Source organism: Anomalospiza imberbis, chromosome 12, assembly GCF_031753505.1.
Source record: "Anomalospiza imberbis isolate Cuckoo-Finch-1a 21T00152 chromosome 12, ASM3175350v1, whole genome shotgun sequence".
Lineage (NCBI taxonomy): Eukaryota > Metazoa > Chordata > Aves > Passeriformes > Viduidae > Anomalospiza > Anomalospiza imberbis.
In genome coordinates, this window is record NC_089692.1 from 14,620,674 (window position 1) to 14,641,408 (window position 20,735).

General features: G+C 49.1%; 2 protein-coding genes across 2 annotated transcripts in view; both read right to left on the reverse strand.

Moving 5' to 3' along the window:
* NLRC5 (NLR family CARD domain containing 5) overlaps positions 1–4,441 on the reverse strand; it is a 33,432-nt gene extending 28,991 nt beyond the window's left edge. The window contains 5 exon segments of the mRNA XM_068202736.1: positions 675–975; positions 1,085–1,196; positions 1,198–1,250; positions 1,819–1,899; positions 4,265–4,441. Of these exon segments, the coding sequence (XP_068058837.1) occupies positions 675–975; positions 1,085–1,196; positions 1,198–1,250; positions 1,819–1,899; positions 4,265–4,441 (724 nt within the window).
* A 1,986-nt stretch (positions 4,442–6,427) lies between these two features.
* CETP (cholesteryl ester transfer protein) lies at positions 6,428–15,557 on the reverse strand. The gene is made up of 16 exons (XM_068203036.1): positions 15,204–15,557; positions 14,116–14,230; positions 12,809–12,946; positions 12,250–12,320; positions 11,797–11,884; positions 11,622–11,691; positions 11,287–11,347; positions 10,614–10,705; positions 9,848–10,027; positions 9,386–9,436; positions 8,879–9,046; positions 7,425–7,492; positions 7,264–7,306; positions 7,107–7,176; positions 6,684–6,769; positions 6,428–6,589 (listed from the first exon to the last, which is right to left on the reverse strand). The coding sequence occupies exons 1-16, from the start codon at positions 15,412–15,414 to the stop codon at positions 6,515–6,517; spliced, it is 1,587 nt and encodes a 528-aa protein (XP_068059137.1). The 5' UTR covers positions 15,415–15,557; the 3' UTR covers positions 6,428–6,514.
* Between the last annotated feature and the right edge of the window lie 5,178 nt (positions 15,558–20,735).

Sequence of the window (20,735 nt, forward strand, 5' to 3'; positions counted from 1 at the left end):
AGCTGCCACAAAACCGCCTCAGCATAACCAGAAGCAATTCACCTTCAGAAGGATTAGTGATGCTCAGCTGTTACTACAAAAGCTAAACCACTGTAAGCCAGCTCCAAAACCTTAAGAGACATCTTTTATGATATGTCACAGTACCAAAAGGCTGAAAACTGTTTCAGCTTCAGTCCTGAGAGATATCCCCCACCAGCCCACATTCCCTGATGGTTGTCTGGTCTTTGCTCTGTTTCATCTCAACCAAAGGAGCTGCTGCTCCACTTGGTTACAAAGGTTGCATCCACCCAAATTATGCAAATAAGAAGAGTTATTGCAAGCAGAATGTGAAAGTATCATTGAGAAGGACTCATCCTGTAAGACTTCCTGCAGAAGAGAGGAATTAATCACCAGATAAAGCAACCCACTAAAGGAGAGGCACAGCTTATCTGGTTATGTGGGGGTGTGCAATTTTTATTTTTTTTTTTTTTAATTTTTTTTAATCTGTTAATATCAGGGGGTTTTAACCTCAAACTACATTTCTAAGCCAGAAGCTGTGCTTCCAAGAAAACAAGAAAAACAAGGCCATGCAACTGAGGGCACTGGTGGTCCCACTGCCTAGACTGGGTGATGGTAATGGGTGGCCAAGGCGTTGGCTGTGTTTGGTCAGGGGAAACTGGCCTGACCTCTCTTACCTTCTCCCGCAGAGCTCATGAGCAGGACCTCCAGATCCAGGGGCAGGTCATATTCCATGCAGACAGACTGTGCAAAGTGCTTCCAGGCAGCAGGGCCAGCCTCCTCCAGCAGGTCAAGGAGCACTGAGGTTTTTTCTCTGGGGCTGGTGATGTCCCCCAGGCTGCTCAGGGCTGCCTCGGGGACGAAGCGCCGGGCAGTCGAGAGCAGCCACTCAGGACAGTGAGTGAGGAACTCCACGAGCTGGGGACGGGCTCTTGCTACAGCTGCTGGCAGGTCTAGGTCATCGTTCTGAAATGGGGGCTACAGGGACGCAGACAAAGGGCAGCAGTGGGCACAGGAGCAAGAGATGTTCACCCACACAGCCCTGCAGGGCTTGATCTACCCCTTGGCCTAACCTATAATTTCTTACTTTTACTGCTGAGTTTAGAGTAGAGATCTGAGCCCAGTCATGAGGGTGCAAGGATGGCAGCCCTTGTCTGCACAGTGCCTGACAGCAGGACTGTGAAGGACACGGGCAATCTCTCTGGCACCAGCCAGGGAGAAGCAGTTGACATCTGTATCGCTGCAGTGGCCATCTGCCAAATAACCCAGGCATCTTTCACAAGTACCAGGACCTCTGGGGAGGTCAGGGATGTTTTTGTTATTGTTCAAGAGTGCTTACACAGAGGCAAGGTTTTCTGCTTCTCATAACACCCTACCAACAAACAGGTTGGGGATGCACAAGGAGTTGGGAGGGAACACAGCCAGGACAGCTGACTTCAACTGGTCATATGGCATCATGCTCAGAACACAAAGTTGGGGTAAGAAGGAGTAAGGCAGGGAGGTAGAGTGATGATCTTTGTCTCCCAGATCACCACTGCATGTGATAGAGCCCTGTTTTCCTGGAGATGGCAGAACACCTGCTTGCCCATGAGAAGCTGTGAATGAATTCATCGGTTTGCTTCCCTTGTGTGTGCAGCTTTTGCTTTACTTGTTCAGCTGTATCTCAGTTCACAAGTTTGTGCAGGACCCCCCTGCACAAAGGGCTTAGGCAACTGTTCTTGCTGCTCATTTTGTGGGAATGAACAACCCATTTCTGCTTTGGTGACAACGCCACCTCCATTCCCTCTTCTTTCCCACAAAGCCACACACATGATCTCCTACCTGCATTGTTGTGTAATCAGTCTCCTTCCAGTTGTCAAGTGCAAAGATGGCTTCTGCTCCATATTCTGACAAATAATCAATCTGCTAGAGGCAGTCTCAGAACACAGACACACCCCAACACGTGGGACATGCCTGTACACTTGGTACAGATGCCTGGGGATAAAAACAACAGAGCTTCATGTAGACATGCCAGGCCATGGCAATTATGTGAGTCACAAATGTGGGAGCTCTGCCTTCGATCCAAGGGTCAGCCGTGATGCTTTTTGTCTCTTCTCATTCAAACCAGCAGCGACCACAAAGTTTCGACATTTGAGGATTCACTCCTGGTCTCATGATAATGCAGGACTGAGCCTTGTGCCCTAGGATGCAAGTGAATACAGCTTTAGAGGAACACTTTGTGGGAATCACAGCTTTCCTGGTGTCACTGCCTGATTTGAGCTGGGCTATGCCACTCTGCTTCTGTCAGAGGAAGCTGATGCAGAAGCAGCAGCATCTTGCTCAAGTCAGGCAGTCAGTCACACCAGAAAAACTGCGAAAGCTGATCCTCTGAGACTGCACAGCTCTCACAAAAGAGTTTCAAGTGTAGGGAGCTGAAAAAGCCCCCAGTGCCAGCTCCCCACCTCTCAGCAGAAAGGGTGAAGGGAAATTTCAGCCAGCTCTGCACCTGGCAGAAGTTGGTGTCCAGCCACCCCTACCACAGGGAAAGGGAAGAGGAAAGAAAAAGAACAACAGACAACATCGAGAACAAGTCCAATCAAGAACAACAGACAAAAACAGACTTAATAAAGCCATACTAAATGCATACATAAATGAATAAAATCAGCCCTTCGTGCCAATGAAGACTGAAAGCCATTCAGGCAAAGAGTAGAATCATACAAATCAATGAATTTGTTTTCATATTGTTTTCATATTCAAGACAAAAACAACACGGAAAATTTGGATGAAAGTTCAGCCACACTGCACAGCTCCTGTACTACTGCTCTGCTCAAGAATGATTGGGAGTTACCTTCAGTAAAACACCTCTGATCCCAAAATGAAGCACAAAAACCTCCCAAGAAAAGCCGGAAAACTTTTGAGTCTTGATCCTTACCCTTCAAATGCAAAACCATCTTTAACAAACTTTGCAGAACTTAACCTCCTCAACTTGGCACTTTCACTGCTCCCAGACACAAAAAAATTAAACTAAAATGTGAGAGTCCCTGTTGCAAATCTACCAACTTCTTGCCTGCCCTGAGGGCACACAGTACTTACCAGAAGCCCAGAAACAGAGTACCAGCACCAAAACCAGTGTGCGGGTCACCAAACAACAAAGCTGGAGAACAATATCCACTGCCTTGATTTCCTCACGTGCTCACTCACCACTGTCCCCAGGCACAAAGCCCTTCCGTGCCTTTTGGGACCTACTGAACAAAAGACTGAGCAAAATGAAAGTAAAACCAGCGGGAATTCCCCAACTGAAATGTATCTGCAGTAAAAAAAAGAGAAATGAGCAAAAATATCCAATCGGAACAGAGGAAGGGTAACATCCAAGCCTAAAATCTATAGCTAGGTGATAATTTAGGTAAAGTATTTGAGGAGTAGTCCAAAGAAATGGTACCTAGGGCAAGAAACAATAGTTGCTGGAGTTAATAGTTAGTGGAGTAAACTCTGACTTGGTTTTGGTTATGGCACTTGCAATGGGAATATTTCTACTCACATGCATAAATCAAATTATTCTGGTACATCGGGAAATATTTAATTACCGCTTCCATTATATCTAAGAGGAAAAAACAAGTTGCTTTTCCTTTGGAATAAGGACAAGGTTTAAGTGATAATGTAGCAGATGTGAATGATAAGATAAAAGATCCCATGTCTAGATAGAGCTGTGTTTGCAGAGATTTCCAGATCTAATTGGATGGGCTGCAACAAACAATGGAATGTTATTAATATTTCTCTGAAGGCCAGGGAAGCTGCATTGGAAAACTAGATGGGGCCTGTAGTCGAGTCCCAGAGAAGGCAAGATGGCACACCGTGCTGTGCTATAATTCACTTATCAGAGGAACAAATTACCCAGATCCAGCAACACCCGTGTCTCTGGACAGACACTGACTCTGCCTGTCCCACCCTGAGCATGGTACAGCGAGTGGGGGGAGCTCCGGAGAACCGGGGGTGGATAGAGAGGGCGACGGTGACACCTGCCAGGCTCGGCCCCACTTTGCCACCTCCCGGCCCACCTTGTGCCTGGGAGCACAAGTCACCAGTTCGGCTCAAGTTTGGACTCCATGACCTTGGAGCGCTCACGATTCCGTTCTCTATCCCGGCTTTTCCCGTAAAACATGAACATCTCAGGGCTGGGGGGCAAAGAGGCAGACCTCCAGCCCCAAAGCCTCGTGGGGTTCCCAGCACGACGCCTCGCCCCGTCCCTCCCCGGGGTGCCCAGCGCGATGTCCCCGTCCCCCGCGCTCACCTGGCCCCGCCGCGTTCCCCGTTCCCCGCGGGCGGCCCGGGACAGCGGCAGCGGCGGCGCCGCGCCCGAAAGCGAAAGCGGCGGCGGCGGAGCGGCTCTGCCGGGAAAGCACGTGGGGCTGCGGAGCCGGGCTGGGGGGGCAGCGGCCCCCGGGATGGCGGAGAGGCAGCTCGGCATCCCCAGGGAGGCAGCGGAGGCTTCACCGCTCCCTCCTGGCATCATTTCGTTTGGTAAAAGACCTGTAACATCATCGAGTTCAGTAACTGAGCGCTGCTGTGTTCTCCACTAAACCGTGTACCCAGGCGCCACACCCACGCACCTTTTGAACGGCGCCGGGGATGGTGGTTTCACCTCTACCCTGTGCAGCCTGTGCCCACTTCTGGTGAAGGCATTTTCCCTAATATCCAACCTAAATCTCGCCTGTTGTAACTTGAGGGAGTTTGCTCTCGTTCTGTCACTTGCTACCTGGGAGAAAAGACAGACAGAGCCCCAGCTGGCTCCACCCTCCTCTCAGGGACTTGTAGAGTGGCAAGGTCCTCCCTGAGCCTCTTTTTCTCCAGGCTGAATCCTCCCAATTGCATCAGCTGCTCCTTATCAAACTTCTGCTCCAGATCCTTCCCCGGCTCCACTGCCCTCCTTTGTCCCCATGGAAGAGAGGACAGTCCTTCCCCAGTCCAGTCCCCACTGAGCAGCCCCCAGTGGGGCAAGGCACCTCCACGGCAGAAAAAAGGGTGCTTTTCTCCTGCCATTTCCTTTTTATTAATGCTCACCGCTCCTGTGGGATGTCATTTAAAATAACCAGAGGGCTGTGGCTTGATGGAAGGTCCCCATGGTCCTCAGCAGACATTGCTGCACAGGGAGTGAATATGTCACCTGAGCACTGGTGGCTTTAGAGCAGGAGGGAACATGGACAAGCCCTTTGCTGGTACTGAAATAGCTGATGTGATGGGAACAGGGTGAGAAGGGAGGTAGAAAACTGCCCACTACACCAGGGCTTCTGCCAGGGCACAGTCGGTCCCACCACGGCATCACACCTCTCGTGCCTCTCGGCTGCTGCTGTCTCATGGCCACAGGTGGCTCAGACCTTCCTTGGCTGCCACAGAGCCACTGAGGCCCCTCCAGCCTCGTCCCCCTGCAGCCTGGGCACCAGGACTACTGAAGGGAGGGTCAGCCCAGCAGTCACACAGAACAAGGAAGGGCCTCTGGTGTTGTGGGTGAGAGAGAAGCAGGGCAGAGGGACCTGGCTTTTATCCATGGTAAAGCAGAGGGAGCAACCACCATGCCCAAGGAGCTCAGGAAACTGAGCCCATCCTGCTACCAGCCTCTTTCTGGGACAGAGTTTAATGCTTTTATACTGCTCTGGTGGAAGAGAACATCATCTCTACCATTGTTAATGTGATCACCATTACAGGTGTTGGATTTATCACCCAAGATCTCCTCCAAGTGAAAAGACTTAAAAAAAAAAAGCATGAACTTGTACAGGAAAATAACCGAGCCACTTGAGATAAATTATTGCACTGTAGTAGGAAGGAAAAGGAACTTGATGCTTGACTAGACACTTAAACTTTCTCTTATAATCTCTTTCATTTCCTTATAATTTTCAATGCTTTTCTCATCTTTGCTGTCACTGTCTCAACAACATGGCCATTACCAGTTTGGAGCTCTCCACTGAACCGTCAGGGTCTGTAAAGAAATTACCTGGGCACAAGATCTCTGTTATTGCACTGCACTGCAAATTCACATCCCGTTTACTTTTTGCAGCCATATCCAGGTCTTTTAGCATTACTGGTTCTAAGCTTACTTGGAGTTCGGTAATATCATTTGACTATGGCTGGATTCTGTCAAAATCAGGAGGATCTTGGTGGAAGTGAAACCCAGGATGAGAACAAAAGGTGCTATATTTCCAAAATGTAACAACAGAGATGCCAAAAGGTGGCAAAACCAATTTCTGCTGCCTCCTGAGGCTGCTAACCCAAAGCCCGTGCACTTCAAGAGCCCAGCCCTGACTCCTAATTACACAAGCCCTTTAAAGATCCTGAAAAAATAGTGTGGATTGAGGTGCAGACTTCAAAATCTTTGCAGAAGAAAGGCTCCATGGAAGCACAGTTGCACAGAGCCTAGAGTGTTTCTCAGGAAAAAGAAATAAAATTCAACCAAAACTGATTTAAAGCAGCTCATCTTTTAATTGGTCCAGGCACAATTTTTCTGGCTGTACACAAGCTCCTTTGCTCCTCTGTGAAGGGATGAGCTCTACAAACTTTTCTCAAGAAAATGAAGAAGCAGATGATTTGGGAAGCCAAAGTCAAGCTGTACAATTACATATCCCTAAAAAGTGGGGAGAGAACAAAAAATATTATTTTAGTTCTTGCCACAATCCCAAAAGGGCTTTGAGAGCTGGGTGGCTCTGCGCTCTGCTTACCTTTCTGGTAATGATCTCAGGATTTATGATATCAAAGAGATCAAGCCTTTTGCTGTTCATCAGTGAAGTCAGAGCTGATCCAATACCTGTGGAATCAGCAAACCCATCCCGTTACAGGGATGTCCATCCTGGCATGCTGCCTGTTGCCAAAAGCTAATTGTGCCTCAATGTCCCACAACCTTCAGCCTGACAGAAAACTCATTTTTCCTTTCTCCCAGCCATTTACACGGGGTTCCTCATCCCCCAAGTGTATCCAGCAGAAATTTCAAACAGATTTCAACAGAATTTCAAACCACAAATGTGGTTCCCCTCACTTCCCAGTTGTCAGTGTTATTGATGTATTTTTTTCAGTACTCAGGTTTAGGAGATCTGATGTTAGACAATTTATGGAGCAGGTTGGCATTTCCCCAGATGAAAACTCACTTGAAGTTATTTCTGGAATGCCAGCAACCAAGATCATATTCTGCAGGAAGCTTTGTATGGATGGGTCCTCCTGAAAACCATAAAATTCATAGAAAAATGCTTTAAAAGATGTTGTTTAGCCTCAAATGGCTTAGAGAATACTTTTTTTAGGACTTACCTCACTTGGATCAGCTGTGCATTTAAACACTTTAATCTCTACACTGAAGGGAAGGGGAAAAAAGGGGAAGAAATGTCACTAAGTGCTGCAGAGATCCTCCTTTTGTGCTGCTTTTAAACATGGGCCAAAAGAGGCAACTCTCAAGAGAGCACAGCACCAACCTGGAGTCCACAGGCTGCAAAATGAGTTTCTTTTCTGCATAGGTAGCTTGGATGGTAGCTGTGATTTCCTGCAGAGAGAAGAACAGCAGGGTTCAGGCATAGCCTTATAGCAAGGAGCTGTATTTGGATATTTTGGGTTGTTTTCTACGAGCCAGAGTTCAACATCCTTTTGGCTTTACCTCCAGGTATTGCTAGAGAAGGCCAGCACTTTCCTTCTCCACTTGCATGCCATAAACTCCCCCCTCATGCCCACAGCCTCAGTCTCTGGCTCATCCACTGGACTTTTGCTATTTTTTTAAATCCTGCACAAGAGTGGAAATGGCTTTGTGGGGTGTTGTTTCCCAATGACATCCACCTCAACATCTGACTGGATGTAGAGAGAACATCCTAAGGGTAGCCAGGGCTGCCACAGGTACTTAAGCCAATGTAAACCAAATTAGAAAAAGAAAGCAACCACTGAATTCTGGCCACTTAGGCTCGTTGTCTTGCTGTTGTCTGCACGTAAACATTCATTTAAGAGGAACATTTTGTGATGCAGTTACAGATCACAACCAGGGTTTCAGCAGTGCAGGAGCTCATCCTAGGAGCCACAGTTTTGGGGATCACCTCTAGTCCAGTACTTCTGCAATCCTTGAGATGCATTTCAAGATACCATTTGGGGCATAAGAAACAGCCATGCATATTTCCTTTAACACCCTGCTAACATAGGATACTTGCTGAGAGATTTAGTCTTAGCTGTGGTTTAATCTTTAAAATTGAGTGTGCCAAACCCTCAGGCAAGGATTTGGGATGGTTTTGTGTGTCTGTCAGCCCACAGCTACAAGACTGAACAAACACACTGCTTTCCTGTGATGTTAACCATGACAGGGAAGCTGTTGGCATTTCCTTTTTCTGCTTCCTTAGATTCACTGTAAAGCAGTTTGGGGTGAAACACAGTGTGATCAGGACCCTTCATACAGGCCCACATAGAGAAAAAGGTTAGATTTTGAGCTTCACGTTATTCAGAGCTTCATGTCCATTTCTGACACAGCTATACTCTCAGTGGGGACCAGAGCTAGAATTTGGGTACAAGGAGAGTTCAAAACAAATACATTCCCATGGTGCCTTCACTTTCTCCTAAAATATCTCCATGACACTACCCTGTGTCAGATAAATGTTAATGGGGGCTCCTCAGAGCTTTCTGCTGCTTTGACCACCTTGCACACCGATAGTGGGCTGGCCTAGTTGGGTCATTGAGCCAACATGGTCACTATCATCATTCCCAGCCTCAAAGGTCTAAGGGACACACGGGAGTGTTAAAAGAAACTGATTTGCCTTCTCCACCTCCCGTGGTTTAGCCACCCACCCTTCCCAAAGTGCTCCCTGCCATTGCTGTCCCTGCACACCAGGGATGGTCCTGACTTGGGACAGAGCCTGTCCCAAGGTCTTCACAGTCAGGAGGTGCCAGAACTGACCTTCTCCATGTACAGGACCACCAGGGGTTCTTCTCCTGCCAGAAGGATGCTGACCTCCACTGCTACCGAGGACGACACGACTGTCCCTTCAGGCTGAAAGGAAATCTGGGGCTGGGTGAGACTCCACACCTTGGCCACAGAGTCGTTGTAGGAGGTGCCCTGAAAAATCTGGTCGAGTAAGGAGAAGTAGTTGAGTCAGGCTTTTTCCATACCAATTTCGTGCCAACTTGTCTCACAGCTGCATTCCTTTTGCAGTCCCCAGTTCAACCTCCTGTTCACCCAAGCCCAATAACTCAGCCAGGTTTCAGGGAAACTGTGCCAGCATGGAAAATGGAGAAATCCTCCTTGCAAAGCACAACTGCTTCTCCATCAGCCCCTCTTTTTCTCCATCTGGCCCACCCAAGTCTCAGATTGCCAAGGGAAGGACCCAAGTTGTTACAATGCAACAGAATCCGTTTGAAATTTCCTCATTTGGCATGCAGTGCTTTGAATAGGACAAAAAGTTACCCTCTGCACTGCCTTCCTCTGCATTTCTGTGTCTTCCATCTCAAACAGCTCCTTCAGAAACAAACCAGAAAAAGATTGTGAAAAAACAAAAGATAAGGTTATGGTTGCTCCTGGTGTAGGCTGGACAGGCCAGAGCACTGAGGTGGGGCCTGTGCCCAGGGCAGGACATGGCTGAGCTCCCCCAGGTCCCACCCTTTTTTCCATCCCAGTGATCCCCCAGAAAATCACATCCCTCTACAATTCAGCAGACAAGTTTCCTATCAGCTGCTGTTATCCCTCCAAGGAATAACACTGCCCTCTTGATAAGAGGGCACCAATTCCAGGATCACATGCAGTGACTGACTGTAGATTTCTATCTCCCACAGAAACCAGCTCTCACCAAAACACAGTATTTAGTGAATTTTTCACTTTCTCCCCAAAATACGATGTATGGGGTACGGAGGGTTCCCCTCTGGGAATGACCTGCAACTTCTCCCCTCGGAGGTTCAGCACCAGTTGCCCGTCTAGGAAAGCTGCTGCAGCCAGGGAGCTGAGGCTGTGCTCGGAGAGCCAGAAGTAGAGCATTCGGGACTCGGTCAGCAGTGACGGGGAGAAAACGGAGTCACTGAGCACACTGGAGCTGTTCTTGTACAGGACAGTGCCCTGGAAAGGAAAACAAGTGTGTTGGCCACAGCAAGAAGCAGGGAGACTGTTGCCCTGTTTTTTTAAATGTGTTAAGTTTTCTTTTATAGTTCTTTTGAAAGTTTTAAAGTTCTCATAAAACTTTTTAGCCTTCTGATAATGTTTACACATTCGAAAGTCAGAGTTCCCACACAACTTCATGTATAAATAAAGTAGTTTACATATTTCTCTGTGGGTAAAGAGAAGTGATTGGTTGATCTTTAGACCAGTGTGGTTGGAGAGGTGGTAATTCCATCCTCCAATCCAGTCACCTTCAGAATTCTATAAATACCAGATGTTTGAATAAAACTAAGTCTTTTTCTCTTTTGAATTTACCAAACTTCTGTGTACTCATTTTGTGTCCAATAACAACAGGAGACAGGACAAAAAGCCAACACCTGCATTTCCATGGCAAGGCAATGGCCTGGCTGGACACAGCAGGGAGCAGGTTGGCATCAGCCCAGCTGCAGTGGCACAGCACAGCCCCACAGAACCAGCCCCTCCAAGCCCTCCAGAGCACGCCATGGCCAGAAAACCTTTGGTGTCTGAGCAGCCTGGGTTGCTTTACCTTGTGGTGGGATTCTATGTATCTTCCTTTTATCACAGGATCTGATGCGAGGGAGATATCAACAATGATGTCCTTGTCCTGGACAAAATTGGCTGCAGGAAGAAAACACAAAAACCTCACACCAGAAACAGGACCTTAAGCAGAGCTTGTGACAGCCACTTTTAGGACTTGGTGCAGGTGGTGACAGGGATGGTATGAAAGAACACAGGGGTGGGACAAGGATTCCCACTCCTTTGGATGCTACAGCTCACTGACTCTGTTTCTTCTCTAGGAAACTGGGATAATTTCACTCAGTTTTACATTCCACTCCTTTTCCCTGATATTTGGGAGTGGAAAAATCTCCAGATGGTGTACAACCTCATGCCTAATACTGCAGTACATGCTCCTGTTCTAGCTAACGTTGGTCCTGGAGCTTCCTGCACAGCTGATCAGTATATACTGAAGAGAAATTCTTTATTAATTGAAATGTCTTTGAATCTATGTAATCATCCTAAAGGATCAACCTGATGCAGAAAAACCAAACATAACATTACTAAGGTTTATTTTGCTGCTGTCTGAAGGCTTGGGATCCCATACACAATTTTGAAGGACATTTTTTGATGGATGTGGTTATCCCTCAAACATTAAAAAGCTGTACATAAAAAAAGAAAGCAGAAAAACCAAGAATATTTACCTGCTAAATCAGTTATAAAATTTGTCAGGGTCTGAGCAACAGCATTTATTTCCTTGCACACCTAGAGCAGGAAAAGAGGGGGGAGAAATTAGGGGAAGGGGTAGGATTTTGCATTGTGGAGCAGACCTCATTAAGGTCTAGGAGCTGTTGGTCAGAGTCCCTAGACAGCCTCAGGGTCAGCAAAGCTCTCACTTTGCCCAAGCTGCTTTTTTATTGTGGATTCAATTTATTTGCCTTATTTTTCATGAGCACTAACATGTCACTGTTACTGTCTTGTGGGCAAGAAAAGTGTGTGGCATACACAGAGCTTTCCTCGGTCCACAGGCTGATCTTACCTCCCTCTTGAGGACAAGCTTCAGAGTGAAGGAGATGAAATCTGTGAAGAGCTGCTTCAGCCAGCCAGGTCTGTGTAAGACAGGGAGCACAGTGAGGTCTGCACATTTGGGTGGGGGGCATTTGGGGACCAGCAGGGGGACAATAAATCTCAGTTTTGAAAGGGGTCAGACTCACTGCTTGTCTCCTTGGAGGTGAAGTGTGAGTTTGTGGAAAGTCAGGTAGCAGTCTGAAGCATCAGGAGCCACTTGGTCCTTTTGGCACACTGCATGGGACAAAAGGAAAAAGAAAAAAAAAAAAAAAACTGTAGCTGATTTGTTACTGAGAGGAGAAGGAAGAGTAGTACACTGTGCAGACACTGCAGGCCTGGAGCAGGGCATCACTGCAGAGGGCCAGCCAGGGCTCCCCACATCTCCCAGGGGATGCTTCCAAAAGATTCCAACCCTGCACGTTGGGGCAGGTGGGGTTACCTTGCACCTGGATGGTTTCTGCCCTAGCTCCTGCCCACAGAGACTCAGCTGTCCCCTAACATGACCCAGGAGAACGTGGACAGTACATGTAACCCACAAGCCAGAGTGGAGAGGGAATTCAGTCATATTGCAAAATGTTTGTGTATTGCAGCATACTTACTCAGATTGATATTTAGCTGGAGGTCAATGGAAGACTCAATTTCAAAATCAACTGAATGAAAAAGCTGCAAGCTGTAATGGCAGAAGAGGGGACATTTAGGAACATGAGCCAGGAGCAGCTTCTCCCTGACAGATGTGGATTTTATAACACTTCTCACACCCGTCCTTGCACTGCAATGGGCCAACCCCCAGCACACCACAGCCCATCTCAGATACTCTGGCTTTAAATCATTGCAAACTGCTGCCTTAGTGGCACTTAGGAGCATTAACCCTCCCTTTTTATCCACTCGGAGTTTACAGAGCAGCAAAGCACAGAGACTAAGTCAACTCCTCTGCTTTGGCCATCTGGTCTTGTCATGCAAGGTGAGGACAGAAAAGCAGAAAGCAAGGTGGGGCTTAGAAGCACTGCTAGAGTATAAAATCCCGTCTCAGGCAGCCATCAATGCAGGCATGGCCAGAGAGACTGAGGAGAGCAGCCCCACTTGTGCTGGGCCACGGGCCAGCCCCAGGGGCAGCAGCAGAGCTGGAGTGGTGCCCAGCAGCGCCGGCCCCGTACTCACAACCAGGCCCCGGCGTAGCCGTAGGTCAGGGTCCCTTTGAACAAGGCTGTCACGTTCCTAATGGAGATGTGGATGGCACTGTCCTCCTCCTTGAGCTCCACCTCACTCCTCTCGATGGACAAATCATTGACCTGGATGCTAGAAACAGCAGAAGCAGAGTTTGTCCCCATTCCAGAGCCGTTTGCTGTGGTTGGGCAGTACTGTAAATGCAGGCGAACCCGGTGGGAAGAAATGATGATGTCTGACTCCAGAAGGCTGAATGATGTTTTTATTATAACTATACTATAATACATTAATATACTATTTAAAGGAGTTACTACAACTGCATACCTACTTTCTAACTACTATATTTAACTCTCTAACAACTTGTGACCCTCTCTTGAGAGTGCAGACACAGGGGGATTTGATTTGCCATCAGGATCAAATAATCTTCACTAGAATCTAATTAAGCAATCACTCCAAGTAAACAATTCTCCAAACAAATTCTACATGGGAAAAACAAGGAGTAGAAATAGAAATTTTTTTCTCTTTCTTCTCTTTGTGTTCCTCTACGAAAAAATCTTGAGAGAGAGAAGAAGTGCCTGCCACGGGGCAGGACAGGTTTATTCCTGAGGAATGGGATCTCTGAGGGACCCGTGCCACTGCCAGACTCTGGAGCTTTTGCAAATCCCAGGGCCAGGTACAAGGACAGCAACAGTGATGCTTGTGCTCAGCCTTGGTGCACCGTGCAGTACTTGGATACAAGGTTTTGGAATGATTTAAACAGGAAACATGGAACAACGCAACCCTGTTTCCTTGCAGTGCTCTGTGCAGCCGTGGTCATGGCAGGAAGTCTGTTCTGGGAGTACACCACTGAAATTTTGGTGCCTAACTAAAAGGTAGAAACACAGCAACACCCAGCCTGGTTTGTCACAAAGCACAGCCAAGTGATATCCTGCTGACAGGGGTGGCTCTGGCAGTCCCGGATGGGTCCCCTCTGCCTCTCAGTGTGCCTCGGGCACTATCTGTCATCGGGGGCCACAGGTGCCCCAGCCCACAGGGACATTACTCCCCATCCCCACTGGCAGAAGTGGGCTCTACACACTGCCTTCCCACTCAGCTGCAAAAATAAATAACTCTTAAATAACACATTAGCAGCCTAAACCTTAACACGCAAATTGTCTGCGAGGCTTAGATCCAAAACTGTGTCTGCCGCAGTCCAGACCTTTGCTTTCACCAGGAGCTGCTGGACCAAAGCTCCCCCCAGGCCAGTTTCTGGTCGCCTCTGTGCCCCATGACATCCCCTGACACAGACACAGGACACTCACTCGCTCAGCGCGTACGCCACCCGCCCGAGGAGCCGCATGGACCTTTCCCCGGTGACGTTTGGGAATTTGGCGTTTCTGAAGGCTGCTTGAATGACCTGGGCCGTTTCCTGGTTCACTGTTGGTGGAAGAAAAGGGCAGAGATGTCAAACTGCAATCTGTCCTGGCTGCAAAGCCAGATCTGCACTCTGGATTAAAGCACTACAGAAGGCTTTTATCCGAGGCATTTGCGTTAGATTCAGGAAGCTCTAGAAGTCGTTTCAGAGTAAATTTTAAAAATTAAAAATCCCTAACTGTGACAGCTGATGGCAGCAAGGGACAACAGCATGTGTGGCTCGACAGCCACCAGTGGGAGCTGTCCCAGGGAGTCATGGCCAGCTTTCACACACCTCAGGAGCAGATTTTGGAAAAGTCAAGGCTGTGCTAGTCCTTACACCACACAAGCTGTTGACTTTACCCCAGTGCTTTGCTTTGTTTCTGCTTACTTGTATTGCAGTCAGCTCTTCGGTCTACAAAGAAAAAATTCTGAAAAAGTTTCTGTGCCCATTTTCCTAACATTACACAGCCCCTTCTAGCCTCAGCCTCAGGCACATGCTTGCACAGGACTTTTTTCTTCCAGAAATACCCTCTGTTAGTTCAGCCCTACATGAATACATCTTTCTCTGCATGTACCACTGTCAGATGGGACAGGACAGAGATGTTCCCACCCTCCACAGAAGAATTAAGTTCTTCTCCCACCTGCAAAGCTCCCAAATCCTTGCAAATAAGCCCACAGCAGGCAAGAACCTGTTTCCCCCTTCCACCTACCGACCCCAAGAGATGAGATTGCAATGAGGAGAGAAATCAAACACACATTTGTTCAAGCTCTTTCATCATGCCAAGCCCCAACAGGAACAGTGCTAAATCCTGTGGCTGAGGAGAGGGGATGGGGACAATTTTCAAACTCCTTTGCCTGCTCATGCTTTTAACCTGTGCTCCCAGGCAGGTGTTTACACAAGAGCCAGAGAAGCAAGAAACCCCCTCACTTGGCTGTTCTGTCACTGACTTGTAGCAGAGTTGGGGCAAACCCAGCCCCAAGGAGAGGCACTTACACAGCAATGCCGCGGGCTTGGTCATCCTGCAGACGATCCCTGTGCCTCTGTAGGGAAAGGGCCCAAACTCGCAGGCTGCTGCTGCGTGGACAAGCCCCAGCAAGATGCTGAAGGTCCCCAGCATGATCCTGCCAGCCCAGTACATCCTCAGCAGAGCAGAGAGTGCTGATGAGACCAAGTGATTCTTGACGGAGGCAGAGGCTGCTTTCATACCCCCAGCAGAGCCCACTCGAAGCAGGACATGACCTGCTTCCTCCACTTATCAAAACTCATCACACATTTCCTAATCTTCCTATAGTTTCCTTAACACCAGTCATGTTGCACGCTGCCTTCCTCCCTCAGCAGGAGTTTGGGCTGCAGGGCTCGGTGCTTCTGCCAAGACTGCTTTAACTCAGGACATGGACACACACCAGGGCAAGTGGAAAAAGCTGGAGGGGGATGGAGAGTGGAAGAGGATAAAGTCAAGGGAGCAGCCCCACATGCTGCCTCAAGCCACTTCATCATTTTTTCTTCATGCAGAAATATTCCTTATTTTGTATTCCTGCAGTAATTCCCCAGCAAAGCCGTGTTTGAAAGGTGCCTACATCATTCACTGCTCCCCCTTCCACTGATTTTATACACACTGCGGGGAAACTGAGGCACAGTCCTGGGACAGGGGTGTTTCCTGCTACCACTGGGTGAACCCACATCTCCCACACCCCTGGAAAGCTCCATGATCACAGGACTGGGATGCCTTTTGCCTCTCATCTGGGTTGGTGAACAGTCTGACTTGCCACCATCCCACTAAGGCAGAGCTTTTCATGCACCCAGACTCTCAGCTGCTATTTGGGGAACATCAGCGACCCAAGATCACACCCACATACCTGCCCGGTATGCCACTGTCCTCCTGCACCTCTGCTGTGCTGCTGGGGCCCATCCCCACCCCAAAACAACCTCCAGCACAAGACAGAGTGGGGTTATTTCAGAAAGGAGGCTCACAACAGCTCCCCTGAACCTTTTTTGCCAGAAAAGGCTGAGGGAGAAGGACAGGTGAGAACTTGGCAGTGCTGCAGGGGCAGCTTCAATGCCCTGAGCGCGGCGAGGTGCCAGCCTCCCTCCTCTCCCTGGCAGATGCCTCATCCTCCCTGGGCAGGGTGAGCACATTTCCTGCGGGGTCCCTGCTGTCCAGCAACCCCCACCCTGCCGTGCTGTTTTCTTCCTGAGTTGAGAAAGTGAACGGCCTCGGGTACCCCGCGGGAGGCACTCACGGTCACTGACCCCGAGGGAAGCCAAGCATCTGCAGCTTCCTCCAGGCTCCTCCAGGAGAGCAGCGTGGTGGCCATGGACAGACTGCCTGCTGCCAGCCCAAAGTGCTTTATAAATGAACAGCTAATTGTTGGAAACACAACGTACAAAGACAGCAGGTGCTTGAGCAGCAGAGCTTCCATGGCATCATCCCAGCTGCCACAGCATCCCCGCTGCCCTGGCCAGGAGAGCTCTTCCCAGGGCAGCTGCACAGAGCCTGGGCATGTTACAAAAGGATTGGAATTCAAGAGGATTTAACCATCTAACAGCTCTATTTTCTGTCCTCTGAGTTTAAGGCGTGTGGGCACAGTGGCCAATGCCTGGAATAAAGGGAATCCTGCAGGCCCCAGGAGGTCACAACCACTTCTTTGCCCAGGGCAGCAATTCACATCAGCATGGAGGAAAGGGAAAACTGGCACTTTGACACAGGGGTGTTTGTCCCCAGGGTAGATAAAGGCACAAAGTCCAAGACCCCAGACCCATTGTGCTGGTCCTGGTACAACCAGTGCATTCCCAGCCCCCTTAGGGGCCAGCTTCCCTGCCCCAGCACGGCTGCAGAGTCTGCAGTCAGCAGACAGCCAGAGCTCAGAGAAAAGGTGAACAGGGGACTGCTGGGCATTGACCTCCAGTGGGAACAGGAAGGCTGGAGACTTTCTGCCTACAATAGCAAAAGCATGTGGAACACAGAGATGCTGTGAGCATCCTTGTCCTGGAGTAACCAGGCAGAGGCCAGGGCAGCAGGGACACCACAGCCCACCCTCCTCCCAGTGCAAGGTCAGGCTAGCACAAGTCAGGTCAGATTTAAAAGCCTGAGGAAAGGTTAATTTTGGCTAGCAGGAGGCAGGGCAGGCTTTAAACCCCAAAGAATAGTTAAACACCCAAGCTGCAAAGGGGATGCTGGAAGATGTTTTGATAAATACTTGCTGTGTAAGGCTTTATCTGAAGGCCGTGCATGCACACATGTACTCACCACCTTGCTGTGGACTGTCCTGTAACTGGGGTTGTTTTTCCCCACATTGTCCAGGGCAGAGGTACATCACAGTGCCATTAATCTTTGTGCTGCATTGACCAAAACATTTGGTGTTACCCTGCAGATGCTTCCTGAGAGCCTTCCAGGTACGCCGGCTGCACCCGTCAGCAGGATGGGCTCCAGCACCACTGCCAGGATTCACACTGCAGGACAGCCCTGGGATGGCAGCAGGGTCAGCCCAAAGACCACTGCTCCCATTTGTCCTAGACGTTTATGAAATTGAGATAAATAACATTCAAATAAGATTTATTTTGTAATCTAGTTAAATCAATTAAAGCTGTGCAATGTTTAAATACAGATTTGCGATGCCAAATGAAATTGGCATTACCCGAGTTACTCTCGAAATTTTAGAAAGCAAGAGTAACCTGGAATCCACCATCACATGATGAAGTGAGGGCTCTCAATCTCAAGGAGTGTCCATGGGTGATGTCCTGACCCCATGGGAGGGTTCTCCCACTGCAACTCCAGATTCTCCTGAAGCAAATCAATTCCTTCTCTTCTGTACCAGTATTATCCATAACAACCTCTAAAAAGAAAAATAAGCTAGCACACACAGGTCAGCCCAGGCTTTTCACAGCTGAGGGTGCCCAGGGCAGCTGGGTTGGAGCTGGAAGTGCAGCCAGCTGCAGTTCTGTGGCACTGACTCTGCACTGGCAAATCCAGACTGAAAGAGAAGCAAATACAACTTTCAGTGCTACTGTAAGAAACTGGGGAGGTTCTTCTGCAGCACAGGCCACTGAGCAGACACAAGACATGGGCCCAGAAGCAACATTTCCCAGGATCTGTCCAACCCTCCCAGGCAGGCAGCTGAACATGAACTCACTGCAGGTTTGTGAGGGGCTGTCACACCAGAACTGGTTCATGCCCATGACATCACTCCATTTGAAATTCACACCACATTGAACACTAGCAGGCACTTCAAGAGCTATTCTTGTGCAGCAGAAGGGCTGGAGGGAGGTGATGAAGATGCAGTTGGCACGTTTGGTAACACGGGGGGGGGAGTGCTGGGATGGCCTCTGAGGAGGCTTTGCAAATCCTACCAGACCCACAGCTAGAAATGGATCACGGGACAAAGAGCAGAGGGAGGCTGTAACTCCTGTAACTCAGCTGGGCACTTGCACAGCTGTTGGGATGCCCCCGGCTGCTGAGACCAGGGACAGCAGGCAAATCAGCACAAAAATGAAACAGCTCTTCAGAGAAAAGGGGAAACCACACACAAACAGCACCAGCACCAGCTTATCGGCTCAGCATCAACCTCATTCTCATGAGCCTTGTGTTCCCAGGACCATATCCATAGTGACAAACAGGACTTGAGTGGCTCCCCAGTTAAACAGCCTGTAAGGAGTTCCCACAGTAAGAACAAAGGTGTCTGAGAAAACCAGATTGTACATTTTTCTCCAGCTTGTTTCTCAGTGGGGACAGAGAACTGCTCTCAGCTAGGAGCAGCTGCCAGCGCACATTAACCAGGGGACACAGCAGCAGAGGAACTGGCTTTATCCTGCTGCTCACTTTGCCACCCTGTGGACCTTCAGAGGACTTTCACTGCCACAGCCTGCCTGCTCTCAGGAGCCCTACACAATGCATGAACAGGTTGGGTGCTGCAGCTCACATGCAGAGCAGCCAAACCAGCAGCAGAATCAGAGCTTCAAGTGTGAGCCAAGGCAAACCCAGCCTCCTACACCCACAAGCCTCAAGGCCCTTTCTGGTCTCTCAGCTTCTGTCCCAGCAGAGGGGAGAGCCTTGCTCTGAAAGACTCAAGGCTCGTGTTTGCCTTATGTCCAACCTGGATTCCCTCATTTTCAGGGCCATGCCCACTGGCAGCCACAGCTGGCATCCTGGCTCTATCCCCTTCCCTGCCATCCCTCCTCACATACCCCACTGTTTACACTGACATCTCTCCAAGCTGAGCTACCTCAGTTGTCTCTGCTTGCTCCCAGGGTCTCAGGCAACCAGAGGCATCCACTGGTCAGGGCTCAGTGGCAGGGTTAGGGCCACCCCAAACTCCCAACTCCCCATAACACCAGGCTGGCTCAGTCAGAAGTGCTTGGAGCCTTCAGCCAGGCACTGTTCCCTCACATCCCAGTGCTCCTGCCTGGGTGCACACCACTGGCAGCTGCCTCTGCAGGATTACACTGGATTTACTTCAACATTACGTGGCCTCTGCTCCCCTCCACCCCAATGGCAGAGGTTATGCATTTCACAGAACCATTAAGGAAATCTCCTCTAAGGTCCAGGACTCTCACTGCATCTCTGCAGTGGCATTAGCTACGCTTCATTAATTTTTCAACTAGTTTTAAATCCATCTGGCCTGCTCCTGGCAAAAGCTGCAAGACAACAGATGTTTTGCTGTCTCGTATACATTTTCAGACTAGAGATTTCACAAGTAATCCAGCATTATGTGCTCATTGTCTTAACCATACCAGTTTATTTCTGACTGCCAGGAACTGCTCTCTCCGGCTAAAACTGAGCACAGGCAAAAAGCTCTGTTAATTTAGGCACTTTGCCAAGATACCTGAGTGATGGCTCTCCCTGAGGGAGAAAAACCCTCGATCCACAAAGCACCCTTGATCTGGAGCACACCCAGTGCAGCAGCTCAGGTGTGAGCTGCAGCTGTGTCTAGGGTAGGGCAATGGCTGTCACCCACCCTGTGCCTACCACAGGGACACAGACTGTGAGGATGCAAAAGCCTGGGGATGCCTCTTTTTGGGGGAGTGCAATTCCCAGAGCAGCACCAGACCATTATCAAGGCAAGAAAGAGTGGGCACCGCCTCCAGGAACATCCTCAAAGGATTATGCAGGATATATCTGGGGCAACAAAACTGACCTCCTCTCAAATGATTTCATTTTAAATACTTAATTATTTTACCACTGTCCGACCCCTCCTCCAAGTCTCCGGCAAAGTGAAGATAAGGCAGAAAAACAAGCCTGGAAAAGAATTTGTTCAAATCAAAACCAGCACCAGGATTAAGTGGCTACCACAGGTAACGCCAACAAACCACGTCCAGCATTAGTCTGATGTGACACGGCAAGATCAAGCATTACCTGCCCAACTGATGTGTGCTGGCCCTGCCAACACTCCTCAAATTGCCCTGCCAAGTGCAGGCAGCAGAGGAAAAGAGTGACAAATTCCAGGAGTGGCAGCTGTTCCTAGAGAGCCAATTCCAAGCCAAGTTAAACCCTGAGCCAAGACTGTGTAGCAACTCCACCACAAGTCTCAG

What these genes read in the sequence shown, in the direction of transcription:
- CETP (XM_068203036.1), bottom strand. Translation starts at nt 15,414, where the DNA reads ATGAAAGCAGCCTCTGCCTCCGTCAAGAATCACTTGGTCTCATCAGCA. An exon ending in CACCTCCAAGGAGACAAGCA is followed by an intron (nt 11,692 to 11,796) that starts GTGAGTCTGACC and finishes TGTCTTACACAG; the next exon opens with ACCTGGCTGGCTGAAGCAGC. An exon ending in CTGAGATCATTACCAGAAAG is followed by an intron (nt 6,590 to 6,683) that starts GTAAGCAGAGCG and finishes CCCACTTTTTAG; the next exon opens with GGATATGTAATTGTACAGCT.